The sequence below is a fragment of the Rattus norvegicus genome, chromosome 9 (genome assembly GCF_036323735.1).
Source record: "Rattus norvegicus strain BN/NHsdMcwi chromosome 9, GRCr8, whole genome shotgun sequence".
Taxonomy (NCBI): domain Eukaryota; kingdom Metazoa; phylum Chordata; class Mammalia; order Rodentia; family Muridae; genus Rattus; species Rattus norvegicus.
Window position 1 is genome coordinate 101075419 of NC_086027.1, and position 20778 is coordinate 101096196.

General features: G+C 48.6%; 1 protein-coding gene across 14 annotated transcripts in view; it reads right to left on the bottom strand.

Annotated features, from left to right (window-relative positions):
• Positions 1 to 19473, bottom strand: part of Kif1a (kinesin family member 1A) — an 84445-nt gene extending 64972 nt beyond the window's left edge. For 12 of the 14 annotated variants that reach the window (XM_017596916.3, XM_017596915.3, XM_006245563.5 and 9 more), the window contains exons 1-2: positions 19260 to 19473; positions 1444 to 1607 (exon numbers count right to left, since the gene is read on the bottom strand). In XM_017596916.3, the coding sequence (XP_017452405.1) occupies positions 1444 to 1549 (106 nt within the window). In that variant the 5' untranslated portion in view covers positions 1550 to 1607; positions 19260 to 19473. Of the gene's footprint in view, positions 1 to 1443; positions 1608 to 9182; positions 9324 to 19259 lie in introns of those variants that run through there. The other 2 variants (NM_001408926.1, XM_063267470.1) reach the window with 2 other exon arrangements.
• Between the last annotated feature and the right edge of the window lie 1305 nt (positions 19474 to 20778).

A 20778-nucleotide genomic window follows, 5' to 3' on the forward strand; every position in this document is an offset into this window, starting at 1 on the left:
AAGTTACAGTAGCATTTAAGGTCTTCCAATAGAAGGAATGGTAAAAAGGAAACAAAATGCATTGAGCAAGGGAAGCACAATCAATAGCCAATGGCCTGCTTGCTTTTTAAGGTAGACTGTCATCAGCAAAGTTTACTCAAACACTGGGCCACTGGCAGAGGACCCAAGAGAGCGCAGCCAACCTAGGGAGTCAGAAGCAAGGCTAACAGCTCCCCTAGTGGAGGAGTGGAGGGACTGCCTCAGCAGATGGCCCTGCTGAATCTGGGTGTGGTTGTCAGATCTGGAAAACCCAGAGAGCCTCCCACTGTGATGGGCCCACCTCTCCGCCTGTCAATCACATCTCATTAGGAAATCTTCCCCATAAAACAATGATCAGACAAACGCTTCAGAGACTGTCCTACCCTCAAATAAAATCCTGATGTTTATAGGACCTTTGGGGGCAGGTCTATCTATGTCCCCAGCATTATGTAAGGGCTATCCCCTGGTTTACTGCTTCATTCTTCCCAAGATTAGACCACACCTCCCACTTGTCAGAGTCTGACATGACCAAATGAGAAACATAGCAAAGAACAAAGTGGGCAGCTGGAACCCAACAGCTATGACCATACTCAAAGTTAAATAGTGTTGACTTCCACCCCACCCCCTAATTCATATTTCTAAAACATCAAGGTGTGGTCTTTCTTTGGAAACTGCCATCACTATGATACCCAAACTGGGCTTAAGCTAGTCTCAGGTGATACTCCCGCCTCAGCCTCCCAAGTAGCCAAGACTGTAGGCTTGAAAGCAAGATGGTAAAGACCATGATTAAAGTGGAGGCAGACTGAACTAAGTTATGCCTTAAGTCCCTGTAAAGAGGCCACCCGAGGACACAAAGCTGCATCCAGGTACGGTGGCATGTGCCTGAGTCTCAGGCCAACCTGGAATTACAATATTTAAAATTGAGGTGATAGTTTAAGGACAGCCTGGGCTACATAAAATTGAGGTGATAGTTCAAGGACAGCCTGGGCTACAGTGTGAATATTTATCCAGTTTAAGAGATAGTCTGAGACTCCATCTCTAATCGTGAACACAGGGACACAGAGAGCGGGGAGGCCACTCGTGACAATGTGGGCAGAAGTGAGAGCAATGTGGCCAGGAGCTCAGCCAGACAACAACCTCCAGACACTTGGGAGAGGCAGAAAGCATGGTGCCCTGAACGGAGGGGAAGCACCCTGCCCACACCTTGATCTTGAATGTCTGGCTTCCAGAACCCGAGAACAAATTTCTGTTTCCACAATCCCTCCTCTGTGGTCATGTTATGGTGAGCCCTGGGACTCCCATACACCACCTGGATGAAGGCTCAGGACTTTCAGATCTAGTCTAGGTTGGCTCTTGGGTCTGACTAGTAGGCATGGTCCTGTGTGACCAGCAGTTGACGGTGTAGCCATCATGGCCAGTACTTACTGGTGGTGCTTCCAGACATCTGAATGATGCACTTGGAGTCGCGGCTCATTTCCCGGGAGTTGAAGGGGCGGACGCGCACCGCCACCTTCACAGAGGCCCCAGCCATTTCTGTGGAGTTGGGGGTCAGTCAGCAGCTGCAGTTGCCCCAGAGAGGGCAGAGTCACCTGTTGCAGAGAAAGGGAAACACAGATTAGGAGCAATACTCAAAGAGGCCAGACCAGGGTGCTGGCTGTACCCTTCTCCACTCTCTTCAACCTCCTCCAGTGACGGTGTGGTGACCAACCAACAGGACACAGAACTGGAAGCAGGCAGCTACAAGTGATTTTAACAGCACAGAGCTAAGCCAAGCATAAGGGGCCCAGCAGCGCCAGGACAAGAAAGTGAAGAACCCTCCAGTGAAGAACACTGTCTTCCCTCTCCTAGCAGCTGTCACTTGAAAATGGCTTCTTGGTTATGAATGGGACTCTGTGCCCTCTTCGCCTTCTCGGTGCTGGCTTTTTTTGTTTTTGTTTTTGTTTTTTGTTTGTTTGTTTTTGTTTTTGTTTTGTTTTGTTTTGGTCTTGGTTAAACTTGAGCAGATTTTGAACATGAGTAACACTGGGTATATCAACCACACTACAGGGCAAGCTGCACACTTAGGAATAGTTGACAACACAAAACAGACTATGTTATTGGTTTTTGTTATTTTTTTCCTTTGGGAGTGGGGCGTTGAGTGTGTGTGTGTGTAAGTGTGTGTGTGTGTGTGTGTGTGTGTGTGTGTGTGTGTGTCTGTATGTGTTTCTTGTTTGTTTGTTTTAATTTAATTGTATCTTTTTACTTACTCACTTTACATCCCCCTTCCCCCTCCCCTTCTCCTCTGAGCGAGTGCCTCCCCCCAGGCATGCTCTCCACCCTGTGTTTGTTTTTAAGAGAAAGAGTACAAGTTGGTATAAATAGGGAGAGAGCTGGGAGAAGCTGGGGAAGGAGAAAGAATATGACCCAAATACATTGCATAGAAAAATTTAAACTGAATTAAAAGGAGAAGGGAGTGGGGATCTTTAACCTGCAGTGTTCCTCAGGCAAGGGTTAAAAATGGACGAGTCTCAGTCTGGACCTGCTCCTGCCTTTCTCTGGCTATATGATTCACCCTGGGCTGGAGGTGAGTCTGATGTAGAAATGGTTGAAGCCAATGACCCTGTACGTAACCTGGAACTGGGGCTTGAACTGGGGCTCGATGGACCGCTCCCCCAGTAAGCAGCTCCTTCAGGGGCTGCAGGAGAGGGACAGATCTCCCTACCACTGAGTGGACAAATCCACATAGAATGAAAATTGGTGGGAACAGGACTTCAGCTCACTCCTTCATGCCAGCCCCTGCAGCCCCAGGCACAGGGCCAGCCACTCTTTGATGCCACCTTCGGCAAGTCTATGCATGGGCACCCAAGAAGGGCAGATGGACCGTGTTTCCCTGTGTTGGCATCCTACCTAGGGAGGAAGGTGGGCACAGGCAAGCCTGTGAAGCCCCTAGGCCTCCTGTACACCAGAGCACACCTCGTGCTCTTCAAGGAGGCCTCCTGTGATCGAATAACCCCAGGCCCACAAATAGGAAATCATTAGAGAGGAAGAAAATGTTTATGAGAACAGATGACGTATTAATGCCTTTCATTCTCCTCAAATTTAGTTGCACAGATGCTCAATTCCTGTGACCCAGATATTCCAACAGGATTTTCAGTGAAATCTGGCAAGACTTTTAGAAAACCCGAGGACAAAGAACTGGCCACACCCCGCCCCCAGCCGTCACATATGCTATGAAGCTGTGCTCATTTCAAGACGGGCCATGGCGTCTGCTCTAGTTTTATTTCTGTGGCTGTGATGAAACAGACTAAAAGCAGCGCTGGAGAGGAAAGGATCTATTGTCTGATACTTTCAGGTCATGATCCATCACTGAGTGAAGTCGGGGCGGGAGCCAGAAGCAGAAACCATGGAAAATGCCGTTTGTTGCTCACTTACAGGTCCATACCCAGCTAGCTTTCTTATAAAGTCCATGACTGCCTGCCTAGGGCTGGTGCCGCTCACGGTTGACTGGTCCCTCCTGCATCAAATAATAATCGAGAGACAGTTCCCCCCAGACATTCCCACAGGCATCCTGTGGCATGGAGGGATTTAGGCAATTCCCCAATCCTGGTTTTCCTCTCAGATGACTCCAGGTTCTCAATCCGGGGGTCGGGACCCCATTGGGAATCTAATGACCTTTCCGCAGGAGTCACTAAAGGCCATTAGAAAACACAGGTATTTACATTACAATTCATTAACAGTAGCAAAATGTTCGTTAGGAAGTAGCAACAAAAATAATTTTATGGTTGGGGTCACCACAACATGAAGAACTGTATTAAAGGGTGGCAGCAATCAGGAAGGTTGAGAGCCACTGGTCTAGGCTGTGCCAACCTGACAATCAAAGCTGACACCCAAATGGGGGTGTGTGTGTGTGGAGAAAGAGCAGGTCCATAGGCTGATATTCTCTCTCTCTCTCTCTCTCTCTCTCTCTCTCTCTCTCCCCCTCTCCTTCCCCCTCTCCCTCTGTCTCTGTCTCTCTCTCTGTCTCTCTCTCTCTCTCTCTCTCTCTCTCTCTCTCTGTCTGTCTCTCTCTCACTTTTTACAAGATCAGTACCTTTACTGACCTTCATGGGCACTGCACACATGTGGTACACAGACATACATGCTGACAAAGCACTCGTCACACACATGCAATGAAAACCAAATTAAGGTTGGTATGGACAACTGGCCGTGCCTCATTTAACCATAAGCTGGAACTTTCTTTTGGAAGCATAAACGCACACGGCTGTTCCACTGGAACAAAATGCTGCTTCAGGAAGCTGGCATTCCTGTCCCGGGGCAGGTGGGCATGCGGTGCAGATAAAATGCTCAAATCTGCAGCAAGTTACTGAGGCAATGTGGGGAACAGGCCCAAGATTCTAGGGCAGGGGCTACAGGGGCCTCAGGGACAGAAAACACTGAACAGAGCTGGCTCCCAGCCCATTTGCATTCTGGACGCAGGGGTGAGAGGCTGAAAGACTGGAGTCTTTCCAGGCGGAGAGCTGTTGCTGAGTGACAGAGAAACCTGCGGTGCTGTGGTTGAGAAACAAACAGGAAGCCAAGATCTCAGAGGACATGGAATGCCAAGGTGGACACACAGACAGCTCTGCCCGGAAGATATCTGGCAAGTTCCAAACCCATGGTATAGAATTTAAGAGCTCAACCCAAGAGCATCGGAGAGTCAAAGACTTCCACAGTGTTAGGCAAGTGCTACAGACTACAGGGGCCATGGAAGTCAGTCTTGGAGGCCCAGGGATGATCAGCACAGCCCAGCAGACTAGGCCCCATCGATGAGACCTGCGACCACCTGGCCTCAACTGACCGGAGACTGAAGCTTCTAGAAGAGGTGAGCCATCTGCAGTGGGGCACAGCAATATCAGGGCGTGAATGGCATCTCCATCAGTAATGTAAGCTCTTATATCAAAAGTCACAAGGCTTGTGGCTGGTGAGATGGCACAGCAGTTTAAAAAGCTTGCTGCTCTCACAGAGGACCTGGATTCAGTTCCCAACACCCACATGGCATCTCGAAGTCATTTGTAATTCCAGTTCCAAAGGATCCAATGCCTTCTGGGATCCTCCAAGGGCTCAAGGCATGTCTATGATACACACATATACAGATATGCAGGCAAAATACTTATATGCATAAAATGTAAAAACAATCAATATTTTTAAAAAGAATCTGGGAAATGTCACTCAAACAAAAAGTTGCAGGGCATAAAGGGACATGAAGAGGAAAACCAAAATTTCAAACGGGAAAAAAAACTGCATACTCTACCACTATACAGGCCTAGGAATTATTCACATAGACTTAAAGATAATCATGACCATGTGTTTAAAACACACAGTAAAGGAGACAGGATGTCGGTAGAGGGAAGAATTTCACCGGAAGATTAGATTTCTGTTTGAAGTTGAAAAACTATTTATCTATGTACATGAGAGTTTTGCCTGGTGCCATGACGCCAGAAGAGGGCATCAGATCCCCTCAACCTGGAGCTGGTTATGAGTCACCATGTGGGCGCTGTGAAGGAAACCTGGATCCTTCGCAAGAGCAACAACTGCTCTAACTTCAAATCCGTGTCCCCAGACCCAGTTTGGAAACTATAAAGAATCCCAAGGAAATTCTCAAACTGAAAAAAAAAAAAAATCCAATGAGTGAAACGAAGAGGTGAAGACACTAGACAGAACCGTCAATGAATAAAACAAGCAAAAACATGGAAGTCGGTAGAAAGTATGTGATGGAAATCCAAAAACTAAAGAGGTCAGAGGTCAGGTGGGGTGGAAGGCTTAGTCTGAATGTCCCTCTCAGATTCATGTACTGAGACCCTAAACTCCAAAGTGTTGGAACGTCTGGAAAGTTGTTGAGTCAACCATTGCCCTCCTTTGACCTCTGCGAGCATGAGACATGCATACACGCAAACAGGCAAGACGTTCAACCACATAAAATAAATAAATCTAAAAAAGAATATCTAAAAATATGGTAAAAATGGCACCTTTGCCTTGTTCAGGGCTTAGATGAAGCCTCCAGCTTTTCCCCATTGAATGTAATGTTCCTCGAAAGCTTATTGCTAAAGGGCCTTATCGTGTAATGTTCAGTATGTATCTGATTTGTTTGTTCATAAAGAATGTTGAATTTTATCACCTGCCGTGCTTTATCTATTGAGACGACATTTTGTCCTTCATTTTGTTGATGGTGACTGGCTTTGGGGACAGATAATGAACTATCTTTGCATCTCTGCAAAGAATGTCATATTATCTTGGAGTTACGGATGTGGTGCTGGGAACTGAACCTTTGCATTGAGCAACCAGGGTTCTCGATCACCAAGGAGTCTCTCCATCTCCATCATTTTACAGTGTAACATTGGGGAAGATTTCTACCATGATTTGGCCTTCTGGGTATTTTGCTGACGATTTCGACTTCTATGTTCATCAAGGATCTTTCCTTTCTTTCTTTTTTTAAAGGATTTATTTATTTTTTTCTTGATGATGGTGTTCTTCTTTTTGATGTGTACTGATTTGGTTGTTCAGTATCTCTGTGTTCTCTCCTATCTGTCATCCTCACAGAAAGCCCAGCTCTCATCTTTAGGTCTAGTTCACTTGCTTTTCCAGTGGAATTTCAGGATAGAGAGCATGAATGAGTGAATGCTAAAACCAAGACATTGAAATAAGCAAAACACAAAGGGCAAATGCTTTAACTGTCTCTTCACACAGTGCTTGAAACAGCGAGAATTGACAGGGTAATCCCATTATTTTGCTAAAGAAAGATGTCTAAAAAAAAAACCTACACAGGTGAAATAATTGACACAGGAAGTAAAAACTGGTGACTTTTCTAAATAAACTTGGTGCATTGTTTGATTATTCTGTATGCATATTAAACTTAAAAATAATTAGTTTTAGTCTGGGGAGACAAAAGTAGGTGGGTCTCTATGAATTCAAGGGCAGCCTGGTCTACATAATGAACTCCAGGATGGCCAGGGCTACACAGAGAAACCCTGCCTGGAAAAACAAAACTGGATGTCAACACACACACACACACACACACACACACACACACACACACACACACACACACATCTGTAATCCCAATACTTAGGAAGCTGGTGTAGGAGGTTTGAAGCCTGAGCCACATTCTCCAAGCACATAAGAACAAAAGACTCATTTTTGGTTGTCAAATGTGTGTGTGTGTGTGTGTGTGTGTGTGTGTGTGTGTGTGTGTGTGTGTGTAGATAAGAGTAAGTTTTCTCACTAAAATGACATTTCTCAGTAGAGAGAACAGTAGAGGTGACAGCCACCTCTGGCCCACATTACGGAGCATCTGGAAATCCAGGACAAATAACACATCAGAAACAAGTGAGAAAATTACTCAGGGAAGAGAACTGAATGAAAAGTGCATAAACAGCACTCCTGAAATAAGGGTGCCTCGTCAGCAGGAAGGCCAGCGCCCTTGTGGATGCCAAGCACCAGAGAACTGGAACCACTCATGACATTACCACAGGATAGCCAAGCCTTCAAAGCTCCAGTCTCAGGGACTGCAAGGCTGGAGAGATCAGCACACTATTAAAGGGACACACACAGCAGATTGTATCAATGACATTGAGACACAAGGACACAAAGAATGGAAAAGCAAGAGTGTCTAAGCTGGTCCTCCATGAGTCGCAGTTTCAAATTGAGATCCATGGCATCTGAGCTGATCTCAGCATCAAGTCTGAAGCCCCTGTGAGAACAGTCACAGGTCTTCCTGCAACGTACCACCACCCATGCTCCTCGTCTCTCATCTCCCCAGCGCAGATGGTTAGACATCTAAATCATGGATTACTGAGCAATTAATTTTACTAGAGTCAAGGGAGAGGGGCAGGCAGTAGAAGCAGGCAGGATCCCTGAATGACCCTAGATTTTTAAATGCCCAGACACAGTTGCCATAATGTTTACTGAAGAAAGCAGTAGTTGAAAACAATAGGGCAAAATGTGAACTTTTAGAAATTTAAAACTTAGCAGGCCACAAAGTAACTCCCAATAACTTAGACTGTATCAAATGGATCGCTTCCCTTGAAAACAAACTAAACGTTAAGAACAAAATCCCTAACCCACATATTAAGAAATTTCAAAAATAAACTTTTAGATAATGTGTCCACCAAAGAAGTCATGGTGAAGCTACAGAAACTTTTAGTAAACGATGACAAAACACTATCAGCCACCGTAATGAGGCTTCTACTTCCAACCAGGATGGAGTCTCAGGGGCCAGACTTAGCTCTCAGAGTTGGGTGAGTGAAGAAGTTGGATAATTCTGGAAAGGAAGAGACTGCTCACAACTCCATATTTGCCCGTGATACCCCTGAACCTTGCAGGGGCAATCTGTGGTCATGTGACCCAGAGACAAAAGGGCAGAGCGGTTGAAGGCTAAACAATCCCCAAAGCTTGCACCAAGTAGGGAGGCATGCATGATGCAGTCAGCCAAGATACAAAGCCCTCTCCACCCCAGGCATTCTGTGGAGACCCCCAAAAAATCCTGTGGTCTTGGGGTGACTCCACCTCCCTGCAGGAAGTCTACTCTAGATATCTACTCTAGAAAAGTTGGATGGGCTCTGGTGGACAGAGCTCTCCCTCTAGAGAGCTGCAGCTTGCCAGAGCAGCATCCAACATGCTCTAGAGGGAAAGCGTCTAACTCAGAACCATGTAGAAAAAAACACACACACCTAGAGCCAATACATATTAGATGTGCCAAGAAGGAAAAGCTGTAGCTAGGAAAAAGCCAGTCAGCAGAGACTCAAATTCTTCTATGTTATTAGATAAAAGTGAACCAGTTACTTAAAAATTTACCCACAAGCCCAGCACCACGGTGTGTGTGTCAGCATTTCCAGCAAGGAAATAAACCAGAAAGGCAGAAAGACCGATGGACCCCAGGAAATTGATGCCAATCTGGGCAACAGAGCAAACCTCTACCTTAAGAAAATAACTAAATTAAATAATATAAATAATAATAAGTATATAAATATTACATATATAAATATTATATAAATATTGTATATAAATATTATATAAAATAAATACATTTTCCAAAAAAAACTAGTAAAACTTTTAAGTGTGTTGTACCATACATTTAAAAATAATAATTCAAAAATTTTTCAAAAGATTTACTTATTTAATGTATATGAGTGCTCTATCTGCATGTATACCTGCAGGCCAGAAGAGAGCATCAGATCCCAATACAGATGGTTGTGAGCCACCATGTGGTTTCTGGGAATTGAACTCTGGACCTCTGGAAGCATAGCCACTGCTCTTAACCACCGAGCCAGCCCCAATAATTCAAATTTTATATAGACTGCAAGAAAGAGGGCAAAAAGGGAGGGATACAGAGAGAAAAAACATATTTCCAATTTATTCCCTGAGAATAACATAACTTTAGTGACAAATTAAGCAAGGAAAATTAGAAAAATAGATATCATAGGTCAATTTCATTGACAAGCATAGATTCAGTCCCAGTGAGTTAGCACTGGAGTGGTAAGATAGCTCAGTGGGTTGAGGCACTAAGCCAGCCATCTGAGTTCAATGACAGGCACCCATATGGTGAAAGGAAGAACTAACAAAAATTGTCTTCTGGACTCCACAGACAAGGCCACGGCTCTCAAGTGCACAAACACATACAATAGATAAGTAAACTAATTAAAAATGTAATTAGCAAGAAAGCCTGGACCTCCTGAAATATTGACATAAATTCTAACAATGGCACCTGTCATTGTGATTCATCCACACCCAAAAAACTTGGTGAAATGTATGATACCATCTCCAGGTATTTAAAAAAATAAATGAATAAGTCAGTAGTCTTCTACACCCGTGTATGATAAACTCTCTCAGCAACATTTGAAGAAAATTAAATCCCAGAAGCCATCCACTGAAACCCACTTGTCGGTGACTTGAAAATAATGTTCCTCTATAAAACTCTTACATTTTTGCTTAACTGTTACAAAGGTTCCAGCCACACAGCAAGACAGGAAAAACAATAAACAAAGCCCAGAGAGAGAGAGAGGGAGGGAGAGAGAGAGAGGGGGGGGGGAGCCTACTTGCTCATTTGCATAGACACCAAGATTTCCCACAAATCATGAGTAAATGCAAAGCTTCAGTAGCATTGTTGGAAATCTATGTGTCGATACACACCAGGCCAGAGAGTTAGAAACAGTTTACAACACCATTTAAAGTAGAAACCAAGCTACAAAGTACCTAAAGATCGCCACTAAAGACCCTATGAAATTTTCATGAAGAAAAATTTAAAACTTGGCCAAAAACATGCCAGAAGATCTAAATGAAGAACTATGACCTTTTCCTTTCCGATTTTGTGCACCTGTAGTGTGTGTGTGTGCGTGTGCGTGTGCGTGTGCGTGTGTGTGTGTGTGTGTGTGTGTGTGTGTGTGTTGCCTGCAGGTGCATGCGGAGAGCAAAGATCTCACTGAACCCGTAGCTCGCCCATTCGGCAAGGCTGGCTGGCTTGCACACCCCAGGAGCCTTCCTGTCCCTATCTCCCCAGCACTTAGATTACAAGATTGGTGCTGGGGACTGAATTCAAGCCCTGTTTGCCTGGCACTAGCTGAGCCACCTCCTGGGTTATGACCTTTAGTGAAGAACAAAAATCTCAAGAATGTTGATTTGTATGTAAATTAACAGAACTTCAGCAAATTCTCAAATGATCTCTTAATTTCTTTTCTTAAACTTGGAAACTTGCTTCTAAAAATGTGTGTGGGAGAGTAAGATACAGGGACAGCAGTAACAAGTCTGAAGGGAAACAGACCATCAATTCACTGTCCCAGGCCTTCGGTTTGCATCTGGACCACGTGACTCCGGCTTACACTGGGAGGTGACATGACCTTTAGGAGAGGACGTGATGGGTGGTCTTCCAGTCACTGAGGGAGTTCTTGACTGGAATAGACTGTAGCCCCTCTCTTCTTCTCTCCTAAACATGAGGTCAAAACTGGCCTAGCTTATAGTGAACTGCTGTGATGTCTCCACACAGGCCCAAAGCAATGTGGCCATTCAACCTCAGACCTAAACCCTGAACCTTCCTAAACCTTCTCCCTTTGTAAGTCAATTCTCTTGGGTGTTTGTTGTAAGAGCAGCTAACACATTTGGACTCAGCTACCTGGAGTCAACCATGACCAAAGAATATTAAAAGGAAATTTTCAAAGCTAAGCACTTTCTACGCTTTAAATTTGTTAAGGTTTACTATTATAATAGCTTCACTGTATTATGAACTAATGTTAACCTTCAATGTGCTTATTCCATAAACTAAACTTTATCAGATGCACATGTATAGGAAAAACAGGTCTCTATGGGGCCGTAGCCCATGTGGTTTCAAGCATACACATTGAGTCTTGGAATGTGCTCCATGCAAATCAGGAGCTAGAGTGCAGAAGTGGGACCGAGAGGGAAGCTGGTTGTGGTGAACCAACCCCTGTAATCCCAGCACTTGAAAGGGAGACAAAAGGATGAGGGGTTTAAAGTCATCTTCCACTCAAAGCAAGTTCAAGATAATTCTGAACTGCCTGTAATCTCAATTGGATGGATGGATGGATGGAGGGAGGGAGGGAGGGAGGGAGGGAAGGAGGGAGGGAGGGAGGGATGAACAGATGATAAATAGATGATAGATTGATAGATAGATAGATAGATGGATAGATAGATAGATAGATGACAGATAGAGATGGTAGATGATGGATAGATGGGTGATAGATTAAATAGATAGATATAAACAGATAATAGATATATAGATGATAGACAGTTGATAAATAGGAAGATAGAAGATAGATAGATAGATAGATAGATAGATAGATAGATAGATAGATGTTTGATAGATGATAGATGGATAGAGATGATAGATAGATGGCAGGTAGGTAGGTGGGTAGACAGACAGACCAATAGATAGATAGATGGACAGACAGACAGACAGACAGGGTGATGCAGGGAGGGATAGAATCCCGTCCACACCAGCCTGACTGAAAAAAATGGTGAGCTAGAGTCAGTAAGAGACTTAACTCAAAAGAGAAAGATGGGGGAGAGTAGAGCAGAACACCCACACACTCCTTTGGCCTCTGTGTACCTCTGCATGTGCAAACATGGGCAAAAACACCTGCACATGTGTGTGTGTACACACATATATACACATACACACAAAATAGTAAATATCTATATATTTAATTGTTTTAAAGGGTAGCTAGGGTGATATCATCACACTATACTCCAGACGGTGAGGAAAGGGTGACCTCTCTCAAAGGCAATGTGCACAGTGGTGGGGAAGGCTAATGTGGAGCTTGGGAATGGCAGAGTCAGAGCCTTGAGGGCTCCTGAGCCAGGGCACATAGCCCACATTGGGGCATCAGAGACATCACTATCAATGTCTGAGAGTAGCATGGACCAAGGTGCATCTGTATATTTCAGTCTTCTGTATCAACATGGGACAGGGCTGTGCATAGGGAGAGCAAGGAAATGTCAAATCCCTGTGGACAGTGGGCAGGAGACAACCATGATGCAATGGCAAGATCACAGCCATGGCTCAAACCTAATCCCCAGAGTCATGTGTTAATGCATCTTTAGGATGAGGAAATGGATCATTCGTGGATTCGTGGGTTGACAGATCATCACAGCAACAGCTTTAATATAAAGTCAAGCTCTCTGGCACACTTATTCTGCCTTGAGCAGGATAGTTTCAGCTTTTAGATGCAGAATAAGTCCTTCACCATAGCTGAGTGAAGGCAGGCTCCATGCTCTTTGACTGTGGGCCAGATGAGCCCCTGTGTTTTAGTGGTTCTATGGTCTCAGGTATTGCATGATAGCTACAGAACTTGAATCAAGTTGATGCAGAAGGCAGACAAGTTGGGTGAGCATAGTAGCAGGTGCTCTTGGCCACCAGGGAAGGATAAGTCTGCAGAGAACACATGAGGGCCTCCCTAGCAACCTAGCAGTCTTTACCTAGAGATCTACCTACAGTTAAGGTAAGCCAGTGGGCTGATATGTACACACACACGCACACACACACACACACACACACACACACACACACAAGCATGCATGCTCACTCACTCACACGCCAGAGACATTGAAGAACATGGCATCAACAGGTTCCTCTTCCTGAACACTGAATCATTTCAAAGAATATGAGAGGGGAAAAAAATCTGAAATAGGGTTTTACTCATACCTCAAAGGATGCACAGAGTCAAAGGCAGGCCAGGCCATGCCCCAAACCCCCAAAGAGTGAGGAGGGAACCCTCAACCAATCAACAATCAGGCCTGCGGGTCACACTGAGACCTCATAAAATGGGAGAAAGCGCAGTAAAGTCATCATAGCATCAAGAATAAAGACCAGGGATGCCCGAAGTGATACAATGAAGCAAAGGCTGGGGGTGGGGGTGGTACTCCTGTGGTGCTCTTCCTGGGGTTCACGCTTAGGCACGCAAAGAATCTGCAGGAAGGTGAGAGGCGCATAGCTCAACCTGAAACTATCCCACGCCCCCCTTAGAATAAATAGTGTCACTGGGGTCATCTGCAGGCGCTGTATGCTTTTCCTCCACAAGTATTAAAGAGCACACATGACCTTCAGGGCAGAGTCTGGAACCAAAACTTTGGGGCTGAGTAGGTAAATTGGAAGCAGCCACCCCATCGGCTGGGACTGAGTCTGTGAAGGATCCCTGCTTCCACTCAGAAGAAGCAAAGGACTCACAAGCACTCCTCAGGCACTAGGTCCCAAGAGGTGTGTGTACCATGGAGGACCCCAGCCTCTCTGAGTAGAGCAAATGTATAAACTGCAATGCTTAAGCAAAGCAGCAGAAAATGGCGCCCATAGGAAAGGGAAGCCACAGACACACTAAACAGCAAACGAAGCCTGTGCTTACACACTCAACGCGCTGTAGAAAGAGCCATCTTCCACCATGGGAGCAGGACGCTAGAGATGGAAGCGGTTGGAGTTAACAAAGGCAGTGTGTTAGAGGCAGAATGTAGAAAAGGTGACACGCAGAATTTCAATCCAAAAACTGGAAATCGACATCGTCGAAAAGTTACCCGTGAAACAGAAAAGACCAGGAGGCAAATGCGGAGGGGGCGGGGAGGCAGTGACACGGGGATCTGAGGAAGAAAAGGTGGGAAGAAGAGGTTCTCTTTGAGGCTCACTGATCTTCCATTAGAATGGCCCAGAAGCATCGTTGACCACAACCTCACTGAGACCTATCTAAGTGCACGGGTAGAACGCCGTGGAAAATGAAGATTCTGGAGAGAGGAAAGTTACAGAGGAAGACTCTCATAAGCACCTGGATGCCCAGGCCTATGAAGCCGCATCCTCCAGAGTTTTGAGGAAATGAGTCACCGCCAGGGTGAGGATGGAGCAGAGCCCCTCACACTCACGGATTCATGTGTCAGTCATTTACAGTCTCCCAAGGACGTACCCCAGCAAAGCAAGATAGAAGCCATTGACAGACAGCCAATGGGGCCAAGAATCAGAGACTCAACCGCCCAACTGACAGAAGGTGGTGCACCGTGGCTAATAGTAATCAGCCAGACAGGGAGGTGGCTCTCAGGCCTGGAGTGTCAGGAAAGAGGGGTCTCAGCAGAGCTGTGGAAACCCAGAGACAAAAGAAACCCACACAATTAAAGAAAAGGATATCTTGGGGTGTAGAAAAAGAGAAACCCCTGACCACGAAAGTCCTGCCAGGGGCTGGCTCAGTGGTTGCAAGCACTGGCTACTCTTCCAAAAGGACCTGGGTTCGATTCCTAGCACCCACACAGTGGCTCACAGTCATCTGTAACTCAGTTCAGGGACACCGACTTCTGGCCTTCTCAGGTACCAAGCATGCACAGATGTACACATAAAATTAAACTAAAATAAATACACCTTAAAAAAAAGTCATGCTGAAGTATGGAGGTAATTCACAGGCAAACAAGACTGCAGGCCAATGTTCCTCTTCGCTCCTCCATGCCCTGGAATCACCTGCTGTAGTTGCTATGGCCCTGCCCCATGCTGGGGCCCTGCAGCCAGTGGCCCTGGACTGAGAAGTGAGCAGAGAGTGAGAGCCAATCACACAAAGCTGCCACGTTTTCCCTACCTAGGGTAATAGCCTCGGAAGCTGATGCCCACTGGCCCTGTCTTAGTGTCTTACTTTGACTTGGTGACAGGTAGGATAGGAATTGAGGCTCACTTGAAGGTGAGTGGATATAGGGAATCCTGGCACCCCACTAGGTCATTTCTGAGCATCTCCATCCCCTCAAGGGGAGGGGACCATAGGGATAGTCAGGGAGCTCCACCCAAAGGGAAGGAAGCCCTGACAAGCCAGCCTCAAAAATACACAGACCCAAGACTACTCCAGATGTCAGTGTAGCCGGCTGCTAATTCCGAGCTTTTGCTATCGAAGATGGTACTCACCGAATCTTATTGGATGGTTGGAGGTGACACTATGTGGCCCACCCCCCTGAAAGGAGTGAGGAGTGGGGATGTAAGAGGATAAGGGAGGACAGATGAGAGGGGTTGAAAGTGGACAGAAGGCACTAAAAGAGCAGCAATGGGTTGCAGCCTGGAAATGTTGAGCATGACTTCCCCGGAGCCTCAGTGTTTGCATCTGAGTAATGGGCATGCTACTGTTTCCTCACTGGCATCCGAGACCATCAGATAATGGAGCGCACTCAATAGCATAGTTCAACTTATAGCATATATATTTCCCCTGCTTTCTTCCCAGCCCTAAGCCTACAAGGGAGAGGAGAGATGGCGGGGGAGGGCTGGTGACTTACAGCAAGCTTTCTGAAGGAGGCAACACCCAAGACACCGTTCAGAGAGGTCTAAGGCTGGAAGAAGAGAGCTATTCAGAAAAAGATTCAGACAGGCAAAACAAACAAACAAACAAACAAACAAAAAAAGAACCCAGTGACCCAAGGATGCTGAGTGTATGTGTGTCTACACATGTGTTTGTGTGCATGAGTGTAACATGTGCAAATGTGTACATATGTGAACATGCTACGGTGTTTGTCTTTGGTGTGTATGGCCAGCCCCGCAAGGTAAAAGTGGAGCAGATAAAGCCCTTAGAGTCTCAATGACCCTGACTGCTCCTGAGCCCCCTCCCTTTGAGCTGACCTATGGTCTGTCCCAGCACAAGGTTAGTGGTACCCAGGAAGTCCTAGATGGGTACCAGAACCCCTGATTCTGTCTCTGCCTGCCAGCCAGCCACCCTTAGATGGGTAACTTATCACCATCTCAATCCACGATGTTGAGAGGTTAGATGAGCTCAGTGGGAACCAGCTTCTAAAGGACACTGGCAGTCGGAACAGGGGGATACACAGCTACTTAATGTCACTGGTCCTAAGTGCCTACCTGTTTCTAGAACCAGGGCTGTCATCACTGGCTGCGAGTCCCTGGCATTGGGTAGGACTAACGATATCTAGATAGGTGGATGTGAGTCCTGAAATCTGAGCAGAAGGACAGCATATGGGGGGACCTCCAGACCATCTAAATGCTATGGCCTGCCCACCCTACTCCTGGGATAAGATTGAATGCAGGGTGTATAGGCTTTGCTTGAGGGGAAACTCAGGAACTGAGTACCAGCTGAAGGGACTGGGGTAGGCACTGAGAGGAGTCAGGAGGCCAAGGAATCAGGACGGCCTTTGCTGATGACCTTGACCGGTTCCTCCATCCCTGCAGTACCCTCACCTACAGGACTGGCTCAGCCAGCCCTTCCCTGAGTCACCATGAGCCGGGGAGAGTAGTAGTCAGTGAGGCCAAGTACAGGCCTGTGGCCCTGGTTTGGGCTCAGGAGTGAAGCGGCAGGCAGGCCAGCTACATCAGGTGTGGCTGGGGAGTCTGTACTGTCCAGTGTGGGCAGTGGGAAGTCTAAGAACCCTGGGTTTGCCCATGCTCTAGGGAACATATAGGCCTCCATATGCTGCAAACCACAGCTTCGTCAATCTGCCAACTCAGTGTGGTCTGGGTTCATCAAGGTCCACAGGTGATCACTGAGCCCCTCCCAGTTCTTAGAGAGATGGACTGTGCCCAAAGGCAGTTTTTGTGTGGGATGATCCTCCATGAAACCCTCTGGGTTTCTCCTAGGGCTAGTCAGCCTCATCGGCTACCCTGTCTTTGCTGCCCCTCCCCCCAAACCCTGCACAAAAGCCCACAGGAGGACTGCCCTGCTGCATTTGCAGAGCACACAATCAACAGAACAGACAGAACAGGCTGGATCCTGAGACCACCTCCCCCACCCCCTTACTGGCCTGGGACTGAATCCAGCTCTAGCTTTGTGCAGAGCACAGGTCTCCACCTGTCTGAGGCTGGTGCAGTCTGCAGGCTCCATGCTCCCTCTGAGTAGGGCATTAGAACAGCAGGCGGGGTTCAGGAGAGTGGGGACGGACCCCACAGGCATATTGCCAGCTCCTACTCTCACCCTGGGATCTCTGAAGACAGCCTCTCTGATCAGTGGCCCACAAACCTTGCAAGAAGGACGATCTGTCCTTCAGACTCACCCTCACTACAAGAGGAAGCCTCTAGTAGAGGTTCCTGCCTAAGGAACAGGGCTCTCCTCAGGTTTTACACCCAGAGGACCCTGAGATTCCTGCCGCCCTCTGCCTTAAAAGACCTGGATAGTGACCCCACCCACCAAAAGCAAGGAACCTCCTGAGGACCAGGCTCGCGCAGAGGCTGAAATCTGAGGCCCGCCTTGGACCCTGCAGCCCACCTCACCCTGCTGCACCACGACCCGCTGTCAGCTCCGCGCCTGCCCTGCCCACCCCTTCCCTTTAGCCTGACTGGGGCAGGTGACCAGCCACACCTGCAAAATGGCCGCCGCAGGTGCGGCCCCAGCCCCCCTGAACCCCACAGCTTCCCTGCAGCCGGCGCTGCTTCCTTAGACAGAGGGGCTGGGCACCTTGCCCTGACAGCCTCCTTCGGCCAGCTCGGAGTGACCGCGTCTTCCGAGGGAGCTTGCGCTATGTCTGCGGCTCCCCAGGATTGGACTAGCACTAGCCCTGCGGGCAGCAGCGACTCTCCGCACCTCCTCCACCAGCAACCGCTTGATCCAATCCTCTTGCCCTAGCAGGCCTTTAATCCCAGCAATGCGGTCCCTTCTTAGGAAGGCTAGCGACTGGGGTACGGGTCCTCTGGTCTCTGGGGGAAAAAATCCCCATTCCTGGGGACGTGGGCGCGCATCGGGTCCGCGCCCGGGCGACGTCGCGCCGGCGCCCAGCAGGCCCCATGACTTGGCAATCCCTCTGTCCCCTCCCCCTCCCGCTCCTGTGGCCCCCAACAGCCTGCACCTAACTGCACCGCAGACCCACCCTCTCCCTTCGCCCTAATGTGGTCCCTGTCCCTTCGGGAACAGAGGGCGGTGGCCTTCCCCAGGGAAGCAGTTGGGGAGAGGAATGGCTTCATGAATGAATGCGAGGGTCTTCACCAGCAATGTTCCTTTAGTCAACTGACGCCAGACGCCCGGAGACCTCTGTCAGCCCTGACGACCGGTCCCTCAGCCCCCTCCCTCGAGCCCACGACCACACCTGTTACTGGGGCACTGGCTTTGTAGCCGCCAGGCGTGTCTGCGGGTGGTTCCTCCCGCACTGTGTCTTTCTGGAAGGGAAATGGGGTCTCAGGAGGGAGGAGCGTTCAGAGCACTAGGAGTGATGGGCAGTCACCAAGTGCGCATTAAGCCGGTGGCCTGGCCGTGGCGCCGCATCCCCCGCCCCGCCCGCCTGTTTTGCAGTCCGCTCCAGCATCTGCCCTCCCCCACCGGGGACCAGAGCGGCTGCCCCGCGCACTGTCCCCTAGGGCCTGGATCAGCAGCCGCGCCCCGTCTCGACACCCCTTAGCCTCGTCCTGGTCCCTACTCCTCATCCCTGCCTCCCCTCCCCCGCGGCTCCGTCGCATCCCTCTGGGTAGCATCTCTGCAGTGGAGGGATAAGGGGAAAAGGAGGCTGTGCCCAGATCTGCTTGTTCCTCGAACTGGCAACCTCCACCCACATGGGCCAAGTGTCGCGTCTCAGCAAAGAAGTCTTTTCTGGGACCCTTGAAAAGCTTCGCAGGGAGCACGGACACCCCTGAATTCGCCCCTTTGTTCTTCTAAGAGGCGGAGGACGGTCGGGGGAAGGGAAGCCGCAGCTCCAAGCCCGCGCTTCGGGCTGCGACAAGGGCATTGGCGCTGGCCCGGAATCTCCCATCCGATGCACATTTAGTGCGGGTTCCGGATGCCAGGGACAGGTGCGGGATGGTGGACCGGAATGGCGACAGGCCGAGTGGGCCGTAGCCTTACCTCTCGGGCGTCACTGGTGATGGCCGTGCATGGGCACTGGTACCGGAGAGGGTCCCCGAGCCTGGAACTGATGCTTCTTGCTGGCTGCTCTTGGTGCTGTGACGGTGGCACCGCGTGACGAGCTCCGCGCCCCCGGCCCGGCCCGCCCCAAACCCCTCCCGACGCGCTGGTTGGCTGCGCGCTGCGTCCGAGCCTCTGCCGCCAGCTGGTTTGTCGCACAGGGAGAGGGACGGGCGTAGCGGCTGCAGAAGAGACGAGGTTGGAGCGGGAGGGGGCTGGGGCTGGGCTGTGACATCACCAGTGAGAGGTGGGAGACGGACGCCCGTAATCGGGTGCAGCACCCCATCGCTCAGCAGTGCCTTTCATTCCCAAAGGAAAGGGACCCGGTGGCGCCCAGCTGAATCTGCCTGCAGACCCCGAAAGCTGTTTGCTTTCAATTGAAATCATAAAAACTATAAAACATCCATCTGTACGGACGAGAGACATCAACAATTGCTTATCGTAGGGGGACAAAAAAATCTGGGGTGGGGTTGAGGCACATCTTTTACTGAAGAGGGATTAGGGGCGGGTTAGGGATCTGGACTCCAAGTGTTAACAGGTGGGTCTTAAAAATGTCTTCTGGCTTTTGGGCCAGATCACCACGGGAAAGTCAGAGCATTGCAGACAGCTCTGCTGACGGAATGACGCCACAGGCTAACCTGCACCTCTTTCCCTCCCACATCCTTCCGTCAGGTGGAGACCTCCTCCTTGTCCCCATCCCTGTACCTTGGGTCATAGGCCGTCATCACACACTGTCACTCCAGCCTAAATTCCCTGGACCTCAACCCTGGACGCCTCCCAGGATCTTCAATGGCAAACCCCAGCCTTCACCAAGTCTCCTTGAGTTTTCTTTTTTCAGTAAGGGTTGGCTCGCAGCTCGGTGAACTACAGGGCTGACCACTGCCCAGGGCTGAATAAATCGGATAAAGTCTATGGTCAGCTCACCCACCAGGACTCCCCGCACTGCGGTGGTGGGAGTGATGACGTCATGTTACCATAAAACTAGGGTTTCCAGCTTCCTCTTCAAAAAAGCCCCTGCCAGCAGCATCCTTTGCCCCTGGCAGTTGCTGGGCCCTTTAAATGATTGTTCACTTAATCCACAGCAGCCTGAGGGAGGCGGTGCCCAACCTCAGTTCGCAACTGTGCAGCAAGAGCCCTGTAAACAGACCCTCCATCTTCTGACTGAGACTACCCCCCTTTCCCATCCCCCCCTTCCAAAGCCCGGGTGGGGGGAAGCTTCACCCCTTTCTCTTCCCCAATATCACCCGAATAAGGATGCCTTCAAGGATGGCAGGAACAGAAGGTCATGGTGTTTATGACTCCATTTTTCGCTGCGCTTCTTAATCCCGGCAAAGCATTTTCTAGGCATTCGTCTCGTTTGAATATTTGAATTGCTTGTATATGGAGGGATGCTCACTACTTTGGTCCTCGCTGTGACAAAAGCGACTAACAGAAGGAAAGGGTTTATTGTAGTGCACGG